Source organism: Sphaerodactylus townsendi, linkage group LG03 (assembly GCF_021028975.2).
Source record: "Sphaerodactylus townsendi isolate TG3544 linkage group LG03, MPM_Stown_v2.3, whole genome shotgun sequence".
NCBI classification, from domain to species: Eukaryota; Metazoa; Chordata; class Lepidosauria; order Squamata; family Sphaerodactylidae; genus Sphaerodactylus; species Sphaerodactylus townsendi.
Genome location: NC_059427.1, coordinates 41,916,869 through 41,927,600, shown reverse-complemented (window position 1 = coordinate 41,927,600; position 10,732 = coordinate 41,916,869). Strand labels below are relative to the sequence as shown.

Below are 10,732 nucleotides of genomic sequence, written 5' to 3'. Positions count from 1 at the left end.
CCTACATGCAGGGTGCAAACATATTCAGCAGTTGGGAGAACCTAATACTAACAGATTGCTGAACTAGGTTCTCCCCAGATTCTGGCTAGGAACTCAGGAGTTGAATTAAGACTAGCAGAAATTCCCTAGTATGGCTGGCTATATTACATACCACTTTAGAACACTCCACCATTGTTCACTTCCCTGAATTTCAAATGCAGTTTGATCCAGACTTTGTCTTTGAATATTTAGCCTTCCTCACCCTTCCTGTATTAAAGCTATGCACAGATATGCTGCAAAGAGAATAATAGTCTTGGATGTCCTAATCTAAGAACATAAACCACGATCAATTGCCTTAGTGATGTTGACAGCTTTTCACAAATTAGAGAGAAGGGAGTTGTATCCCTTTGCAAAGTATTACAGTATTAGTCAACATTCCTTTTCAAAGCAGGAAATGGTCCCTCCTCAAAAGCAGCTATTGCCTGGAGTAACGGTACCCTTCCCGATAAAGGAAAACAATAGAAAATGGAAGGGAAACACTTCACAGGGCAGTGAATCACACCGACTCCAATGGCGCCTGAAAAGGCAACGGTGGCAGCCTTGCTATGATAAGATTAGTCCACAACTCCATTAATCAACTGTGACCTGTGGCTTTCCCAAACTTGCCCTGCCAACTAAGAGAGAAACGGGTTACATAAACCAGTCACGAGCAGGCTGGGAATAAGAGCACCATCCCATAAATGAAAAGACACTTTCTAATGTTTTACTGCTAAAATGACTTCCATATTCTTTTTATTATTATCATTAATTTTGACTTCAGAAATACAAGCCATTTCACACAAACATATTTTATTATTGGGATGCAAAGTTTTTCCAAAGTTTAAAACATCTCCTAGACCTCCCTTTAATAACGGTATTACTTGTTGCAGGCAAGTTGCTTTTTCCCTCACATAAAACCTACAACAGTGAGTTGTTCGAAAAATGCAATTTTTTTGCTCCAACTCACATCCAGTTACTAGCTGGTTCTAGCAACTATGTTGTTTGAATGGCGACTACAGTGATGTCCTAGGTCTGCATTTAACCTGCGAAAGGCACTTGGACAAGAATATATGGAGCTGTCACTGAAAGAAATACCACGGGTCTATCGAGGTTAGTACTGTGTACTCTGACTCTCAGCAGCTCTCCAAGATTTCAGGGTCTTTCCTCTCACCCATTATCTGATTCTTTTATCTAGAGAGCCATGGGCCCACTCCCAAGCAGGACAGTGTGAGCAAGGTTGAGTCTTTACTGTGACAGATTACACAGAACTGTGACCCAGCAGCCTTTCGAAACAGCTGCCTGTATAGAAGCCTTCCAGATGGGAGAGCAGTTCTGAGTTTATTTGGAATTGCAGTGCCTGGGCGTAGAAGTGACAGCACTGATCAGTTCCAGGTCACGTAAACAAGATAGAATTTCTTCCTGGAAAAGAACGGTTATCATATTTTCATCAGAGGATCTATTTCCGAGCTAATTTCTTGGCCTATTACAAAACTAGAATCAAACCTGCTCATTTTCTTGGGCTGTATTCTCAGAAACCAAAGCAAGGAATATCATTTTCAGTGTCGTTATGTTATAACAACAACAACTGAAAGCTGTGCAGTAACTCCAGGTAAGCATGTTCCCCCCTTCCTACTTGTCTCAAGGAACAGAATTTGGGCAAGGGTTGGGGTGTCATTTCTGCCCCAGATTATGCTAGCATGGGGACTAGGTATACAACTGCTCCTCAGTGCTGCCTGCCCCCCTCCCCACAAACAGGGGACAGAACTGTATCACTTATTCATTTAAATGAAATTGTTGATCATACTATAAGAAATGACGACAGAACATTGATTTGTGCTATGTTCACGGTCCGTGGTTCATTTATACAAAAGATCTGAAAACCAAACGTTGGGCTAATTAGACTGTTATTACCTGAAATTCAGTGTCATTTCCCTACCCCCAACACAGCCATACCAATCATTTTCACGTACAAAACAAAATGAGAACCAGAGATAGAAGAGGCACTTTCTATTAATGGTAAGAGTGACTGCAGTGATTGAAAAAACGTAAAGGAATTGCCTGATTTTCGTAGGCCTTTAACAACCTTCAGCTGGTGCAACAATTTCCCCAGAAGCAAAAGTTCCCACCTCTTAGAAACCCAGTCCTCCAGGCAGAACCAAGACTGACCTCTTCTTGCAAATCATCACAATCCCATTATGCAACCATACAACAATTAACATGCAAGGACTCTTGCCTCTTCAGAGTTACAGTGCCATCCCACGCAGAGTTGCTCCGTTCTAAGGCTGCTGAAAGTCCTTGATTGAGCAACCAGCTACACATAACAGATTTCTCTACATGTGCATGGAATAGCTCATCTACTCACTTTGGTGGGATAAGCATTGCACTGAGAATGGTGATGCCTACCTGAGATACTTTCAACTACACATATGGAACGTAGCTTCCATGGTTCATTTATACAAATGCTTCCACATGCTGTTCTCCCTCAATGGAACCCAGCATAAGTGTTTTTGGAATGCAACTAGAAGCCACCACTACCTGGGTCTCTCATAACGTTTCTCTCAGGCACCTTGGGGTATCTTGTTCATAGAATAAAGTACCGTCATATGGCAAAAAACCTGTACATGACTTGGCCCCACAATGACAGGGCTTTTTTCCCAGTTCCTCTCCTTGTAGCTTCTCCTGATCTCTTTGCAAATCTGGTGAGTAATTGCGATGTCTTCCAGAATAATCGTATGAAAGTTCTTCTGCTGCGCAGATATCCCGATCAGCAAAAAGCGCCAGCTTTGGCACCATTGAGTCTATGCGGACTGGGACCATAATGAGGTTTGGCTCACAGGAGTGGTTTAAAAACCGACCAACGTTACCTGTATACGTGGGATCAACAAATGTCTCCATAACCTGTCCATCGCACGAATATTCCCTGATTGCTATTATGTAATTTGAATCACTTGACGACTGCTGCTGTACCCTTCGACGTGCTTCTCTGAAATCTAGAATTTCCCCAGCATATTCACACACGAATCTGCCTCTGGGTACGAAATCAAGAGTGCGAAGACCCCATCCCTTGTCCGCTGTCTTAAAGACTTCTAGTCTGAACTGCAAACCCCTTTGAATCACCCTGTTTTGGCATGACTCTCCACATTGGCACATAGTGTTGCATTCAAAAACAGGCTTTGCGTACTCTAGTTTACTCCCTTCGTAGTTGATGCATGAATTCTTATAGTTTTCTCCATAAGGAAGACATGAACACGTGGAAAGCAGGCAGGAAGCAGACTGGCAGCTGCATCCAGGAAAGGAGACTTCAGAGGGGTTTGGTCCACATCCTTCAGCAGTCACGTGATCTGGACTATACTGTAAAAGAAATACGAGGAAATAATTGAGATGACCAATAGTCTGCCCCACTTTATGCTATTAGAAAGATGCTCAGAATGAAGATTTGTGGTTCTACTTGTTAAACTATATACCAATTGGCTGCTTATATCCGTCAAAGCCGGCATGGGGTAGTGGTCAAGGGATCAGACTAGGATCTGTGAGATCAAGGTTCAGATCTTCACTGAGTCATGGAACAGCAGTGGCGTAGGAGGTCAAGAGCTCGTGCATCTAATCTGGAGGAACCGGGTTTGATTCTCCGCTCTGCTGCCTGAGCTGTGGAGGCTTATCTGGGGAATTCAGATTAGACTGTACACTCCCACACACGCCAGCTGGCTGACCTTGGGCTAGTCACAGCTTCTCGGAGCTCTCTCAGCCCCACCTACCTCACAGGGTGTTTGTTGTGAAGGGGGAAGGGCAAGGAGATTGTAAGCCCCTTTGAGTCTACTACAGGAGAAAAAGAGGGGATATAAATAAATAAATAAACCTAACCTCCCTCACAGAGTTGTTGCGAGGCTAAATGGGAAAAGGCAGAACATTGTAAGGTCCTTTGGTTTCCCATTGGGGAGAAAAGTGGAGTACAAATGAAGTAAACAATCAGGCACACACATGTGGCATTTGGCTCCAGATCATTTTAAGCAGGTTAAACACTGAGACACCGAACAGACATTTTATGAAAACCATATCCTGAACCTATGGGTTTCCAGTGCTTCTTTTCAGCACAAGCCTGAGCCCTTGCTAAAATTAGATACTCTAGGATTATTTAACATTGTTTTAATGAGCACATTCTTATTTTTATTTACGTATTCAACATACTTATCTTCAACATTATTAGTGCTGTACTTGTTGAAGTTTAGATTCTATAGGATCTCCCTTCCTGGTTTTATTTGCTTACTGTTCTAGAGGAAAGCTTAAACCCAGGACGCAAATTTTGCTCATCTTTTTGTAATAGTAATATTTTGCTTAAGAAAAATAGTTAGGGAAAGGAAATGTGGTACAAGGAAATGTAGCTGATTTCCTAGATTTGCTCCCCTCCCCATTCTCTTGATTATTTCTTCAGGGACCCAGTTTTATGAAGCAGGTGCTAGTCCACTCCTTAAAGCTACTCATTAGCCAAAGCAAGGATAAAATGATCTGGCCAACTCTCCCATCTCGCATGGTTCCAATTTTATCTGAAGTTACCAGCCATGATTCAATCTATATTTGAATGAGAAATCCATTGTTTAAGAATAGAAGAAAACTGTACATATGGAAACAAAGACAGGAACATATGGTGGAAGATGAAAAAAGCTTCCTATTTACTCTAAAAGCATAAATGGTTCTAAAGAACCTCCACATATTGTTTTAACAACTTTAATCAATCAATCATAATATCACAATTTCTAAAGTCATCACAGCTGCAGAAAACATTAAATAAAAGCAAATAACCTCAAGCTTCTAGGCCAGTGATGGTGAACCTTTTTGAGACTGAGTGCCCAATTTGCAACCCAAAACCCACTTAGTTATCGTGAAGTGCCAACACGGCAATTTAACCTGAATACTGAGGTTTTAGTTTAGAAAAAAACAGTTGGTTCCAAGGCATGCATTACTTGGGAGTAAGCTTGGTGGTAGTCGGTGGCTTTGCGTTGAAGCAACCGTGCAACTCTTCCAGCAGGTGAATCATGACCCTAGGAGGGTTTACTCAGAAGCAAGCCCCATTGCCAGCAGCCGAGTTTACTGCCAGGTAAAGGATTGTGCTTTAGTTCTTCCCATAAAAATCAGTGGGGTTTAACAGCGCTTAACAGGGTTACCTACACTGTCTCCCCAAAACTAGGTCTTAGGTTTAATGCTAATAATCGAGTCCAGTGGCCCAGGCCAGCCTAAGTGTGGGGGACGGGACGGGACTTTGTTTGCGTGTGTCCACAGAGAGGGCTCTGAGTGCCACCTCTTGCAACTGTGCCATAGGTTCGCCACCACTGTTCTACGCTTTCCCCCCAAAAAAACTTTCATCAAAGCCATTTATGATGGATGTGAGAAGCAGAGAAGTACTTTGTTAGAACTTGTGATACAACTGATGTTTTTATCAGATAGTTTGCTGATCTACAGGGAGTCATTCTAGTAATATTTTGCACATTTTGAAAAAAGTTTGACATCTCTATCCCAGAAAAAAGGCCCATAAGTCAATGGGACCGATTCTTTAGTAAGTGTCTCATGAAATCTGGCATCACTAGCTGGGAATTATAACAAGGTTTTTTAAAATGGTCCTCTAAACTGGTCCAGTGTCAAACTGTATTTTAATCAGCTACACACATTTGTACTATATAGGTTTATGCATGTTGCTGAACATTTAAGAAAACATTTGGGGCGAGAGAAAGTGAAATGCTGGATTTAGGAGGGCAACTACAGGTCCACTGCAAAAAGATGGTAGCAAGCAAAGGAAAAGCAATTTCTTTGGGCAGAGTAACTGAGCATCAAGAAGATGAAATGTAAATGATTATTTTTTTAAAAAATTGGTTCTGTGCTTTTAAGCCCTCTTTATCCCAAATTTAATCTACTTAAATAAAATAACGTTTCCCCTTCATTCATGTTCAACCCTGGGGTACCACTGCAAGCAGTGATTTCATAGGCAAGCCATTTTTGTGGGGTAGTTTAATTTAATCTACTTAAGATGGATCAAATGATCTGTTTGGACAGGGCACTGATTCTCTGTTAATCACTGTAAGCAGCCCAGAGCTGGACCCTGATTGGGAATGAGGAGGATACAAATTTAACATAACAACAACAATAATAACAGAAAGTCTAACAACCAGCTAAAGCACTGGCAGCTGTGATATTAAACAACATTAAATAATAATAATAATTTATGAATGTCTGTCCCACCTTGATATTTAAATAAATAGTGCAGTATCGCCAGTGTAATACTGAAAAGTCACACTGTTCATTGTATGACAAATACAATCCAGCTGTCAGCCAGATCTGTTCTTGAGGGTATTTCAGAGTACAAATTGAATAGGAGTTCTCTTGTTCTGTTTCTTCCGTCACCAGAGAGAGTAACAAATTATCAAACCACATGTGAATTGAAAGATTTCTCAAAAAAATGTTTACCTAATTTGCCAACATTCTTGTAAAAACAGTCAAAATTTAAAGGCTTCCATAATTAATTCAAATTGCTGAATTAGGAAAAGTTTTCTTCATTTTAAGAGAGTTTACTAGTCTGTATCAAGGCCTGCATTTATGATCTCCTCAAAGAGCCATCCACAGTGTTAAACTAATATTAAATCCACTCCTCTTTAACCGCAACCCAAAATCAATGCATTTTAAAAGGGAACTATCTTTTCCAAAGACTTATCACTAATTGTTCAAGCAACAAGAGTTTGTCAGAGTCAAGAGTGACCTCTAATGGAATTCGTCTAAAAGTACAGTTTTGTCCGTAGCGCTAACTTCATGAAAGCAATCCTCACCCCCCACCCCCAAATGTGTCCTTATGGTCTCAAGAAGTAGAAATGTACATTAAGTGCTGAGCAAGCCCTTTCTTAGACAAACCTCTGCCTGTTATCTTCCTATTAAACATCAGGCCGCCCAGCCAGAAAAACTCTTTTTTCAGGAATAATTAAAAAAGGTACTCTTACAGTGCAATCTTAAACAGTTATATATTTCTAAGCACGTTGACTTAAAAAGTTCTCGGATCTCACAGATAACTTGGAGGAAAACGTATGGGCTGGGAAATACAGAAAGAGGAAATAAAATATTCACAGGAAATATTCACAGAAGGCAACAAGAGGGCAAGAAGTAACTTTTGTACATCCATTCTTCAAACAGGATTGTCAGGAGTCACAGGGGCATGGCTGATCAGAACTTCCACCATATATTGTGGATTTAAACCTTGGGTCTCCCAGATCCTAGGGTGAACATTCTAACTCTTACCATGCTTGGCTACACAGTTAAAGCAAAATGGAGCAAGGAAAGAATAATCACTGTAAAAATACTGCAACATGACAAATGTGGTTGTTTGTGACCCTTATAAAGAAACAGCACGTGAAAAGCAAGGGAGTTCCCTACTGCACAAAGTTTCTAACGTTCAGGGAAGAAGGGAGCCCCCCAGGTCACCAGTACCGAGATGTGAATCTCGGTCCTTCACTCCATCAACACACGAGGCCGAACTAGCTCTCCCAGCCAACATCACAAAATAAGCTTAATACGGTGGCCTTACGCTTCTGGCGTAAAATAAGACTCGCGCAAGAATTCTGGGAGTTGTAGTTTTAAGGGAGCTGAAAACTCTAAGTCAGGAATCCTTCAACTTCTCAAAGACTACAGTTCCCAGAGTTCCTGGCCAAGGCCGCTTCGGGAACCCCCAAGGCGCATTTTCCCCTGTGAATTCCCTCTGCCCAGTACGGCTTCCCGCCATATATGGTCTTTGGACCAATCCGACTGCGCAGTCGTTACAGTCACCTGGAATTCTGGGGGCTCCTCGAGCCGCGGCCAAACAGTCACGGGCAAGTTCTCCAGGCCTCGGCTCACGTCCATCACGACTCCCGGCTAAACGAGGCATACCAGGCTGTTGTCCCGCCCCGACTGCTGGGATTGGCTCCCGGACTAGATATTAGCCAATCAGTGGCCGAGGGAAATTGAATGACAGACGAAGGCCAATGTGGGAAACGCCTCTTGCGCTCTTAAAGGAACAGTACCGACTCCCCCGCTGGTTTGGAAAAGGAAAAGCATCGAAGAAAGAGCGATCCCGCGCTCCGCTCATGCTCCAAATGCAGTCCACCCTTTTTCTACCCTTACTGTTATCTTTCCTCACGGTTTTTTCCCCTCCTCACTTTATCATGCAGATGCTGATGAGGAAGAAATTGAAAGCTTTATGCAAGTGCCCTGGAAAAAAACTGATCACAACACCTAAACAAGATTAATTTAGATGACTGGAACCCAAAAGTAGGAAACAAAGCAGAATCAAATATTGCTGGAAGATCTGTGCTTGGAGCATGAAATGAAGCATGGGAGTGACTCAAAGAATTCTGTGAAGACAACAATTAGTTCATTGCAAACATGTTTGAGTTAACCAGACAGATAATTGTGTAAGAAAAATACCCAAACATTCATAGTGCCATAATACAAGCTAAGCTATATTCTTGAAGAGTTCCATAGCAGACCCCCTTTATTATGAATGGGTGTGAAAGTTGTACAATGAAGGAAGCTGATGGGAAGAAATTAGATTCATTTGAAACGTGGTGGTGGAAGAGAGTTTTACAGTTAAAGTTGACCGCCGCAAAGACAAATCAGTGGGTTCTAGACCAAGCCTTAACTCCCCCTAGAAGCTAAAATGATGAACTGAGGCTATCATACTTTGGTCAAGTAATGAGAAGACAAGAGTCACAGGAAAAGACATTATTGTTAGGAAAAGTTGAAGGCATTTTGGAAAGGAGGAAAACCCAACATGAAGCTATGGCCATAAATTTATAAGACCTAAGCCAGGCTGTTAAGGATAGGATGTTTTGGAGGTCATTAATTCATAGGGTGACCATAAGTCAGAAGCGATTTGATGGTACTTATTACACACACAAACTTTGACATATGAGCAAGACTTTCAGCTGCCAAATAGTCTGGAGAAAAATGACTCATTTTTAAAGAGAATAATGCACTTTCAATCCACTTACACAGTTGTTTGCAAGTGGATTTTGCTATTCCACTCAGTAAAATCCAGCTGCAAAGTGCATTGAAAGTGGATTAAAAGTGCATTATTCTGCATGTGTGAAAGGGGCCTTAATGTGTGAAAACAAGCAATCGAACCATTTCATGGCCAGGTGCACATGGCATTATCTGGTAAACAGCTTCCCAGCAAACCTCTTTTAAAGACAGGACGATTTTCTTCAGTCTGATTGGCAGTGGATTGTGAGCTGGACTGGGCCCCTGAAATGTAGGAAAGGGGCCATTCAGTAGAGTACATTCTTTGCTTGCATAACACCTCATTTTGTGTAACAGAGACCTTGAGGGAATGTTGGTTACTAGGATAGATGGTCATGTTGCTTTCAATCAGTTTTTATTTTCCCCAATTTTACTTCATTTATACCCCATCTTTCTCCTCAGCGGGAAGTAGGGATTCAATGTTGTTTTTATTTTAATTTCTCTTTTATCCTCACAAAATTCTGGGAGGTAAGCTGGGAGTGTGTGACTGGTCTATTGGAGCAAACATGCCTCCTTGGGAGAGTGGATATTCAAACCTGGGTCTCCCAAAACCTTGTCTAACACTTTAACTACTGTTCCATGCTGCCACATATAAGCAGAGGTGAATCGGGGGTAAATGAGCTCCCAGCCGGCAGCCAGAAGTCCCCGGCCTCGGAGACCTGCTTTTATAAGCACTGAGACCAGGGGTGGCGCTTGGGGAGCAGGAAGGGGTGGGACGTCCTGCTCCCCAAGCCCCACCCCTGGCCTCAGCTTATAAAAGCAGGTCTCTGAGGCCGGGGACTGCAGTCTTTTCTGGCCTGCCCGAAGGGGAGGTCAGAAGGGGCTGCAGGCTGCCAGCTGGGAGTCCAGCTGGCAGGGAGGGGGGAGCGTGGGGGGAGCGCCAGGCACCGCCAGGCACCCTAGACCTTGCCAATGTCCATGGTGACATGGATGGGGTCGAGGGTGCTTGGAGCCAATGAAGCAGCATCGTCACTGGCGTAATGCCCATTGGGCAAGGTGGGCAGCTGCCCAGGGCATCACCCTGTGGGGGGCATCAAAATGCTGGGTTCGTTTTTGGGTATTTTAGTGGTTTTCCATTTTTGGCCTGCAGGGGGCGCGGTTTTTAGGCTAGCGGCACCAAAATTTCAGCATATCATCAGGAGACTGTCCTTTTGCTACCCCCCAAGTTTGGTGAGGTTTGGTTCAGGGAGTCCAAAGTTATGGACTCCCAAAGGGGGTGCCCTTATCCCCCATTGTTTCCAATGGGAGCTAATAGGAGATGGGGGCTACAGTTTTGAGCGTCCATAACTTTGGCCCCCCTGAACCAAACTGCACCAAACTTGGAGGGTATCATTAGGGCAGTCTCCTGATGAGACCCTGAAAGTTTTGAGACTGTGCCTTCAGAAATGTGCCCCCCACAGCCTGCAACCCCCATTGACAGCAATGCAGAAAACTCAATGCAGAACAAAAATTCTTGGGCAAATTTCTAGGATGTTCCCTGCAGGGGGTGCATTTTTGGATGTATCGGCACCAAAATTTCAGGGTATCATCTGGAGATGATGGCAACCCCCAAGTTTGGTGCAGTTTGGTTCAGGGGGGCCAAAGTTATGGACCCTCAAAACTGTAGCCCCCATCTCCTATTAGCTCCCATTAGAAACAATGGGGGATGGGGCACCCCCTTTGGGAGTCCATAACTTTGGACTCC

General features: G+C 43.1%; 1 protein-coding gene across 2 annotated transcripts; it reads right to left on the bottom strand.

Annotated features, from left to right (window-relative positions):
- Positions 1-740: 740 nt before the first annotated feature.
- On the bottom strand, positions 741-7,932 carry LOC125428423 (histone-lysine N-methyltransferase SETMAR). 2 transcript variants are annotated; one of them, XM_048488488.1, is made up of 3 exons: positions 7,816-7,925; positions 2,548-3,369; positions 741-2,076 (listed from the first exon to the last, which is right to left on the bottom strand). In XM_048488488.1, exons 1-2 carry the CDS (start codon positions 7,888-7,890, stop codon positions 2,563-2,565), a joined length of 882 nt encoding a protein of 293 aa, XP_048344445.1. In that variant the 5' UTR covers positions 7,891-7,925; the 3' UTR covers positions 741-2,076; positions 2,548-2,562. The 2 variants fall into 2 exon arrangements, with proteins under 2 accessions (XP_048344445.1, XP_048344444.1); XM_048488487.1 differs by having other exon boundaries at positions 741-3,369; positions 7,816-7,932.
- Positions 7,933-10,732: the final 2,800 nt, after the last annotated feature.

Bases quoted from the DNA above. Each gene is read 5' to 3' on its own strand.
- LOC125428423 (XM_048488487.1), bottom strand. From the start codon at position 7,890: ATGGACGTGAGCCGAGGCCTGGAGAACTTGCCCGTGACTGTTTGGCCG. The intron at 3,370-7,815 runs GTGACTGTAACG...TTTCTTTTACAG, and splicing joins AGGAGCCCCCAGAATTCCAG to TATAGTCCAGATCACGTGAC.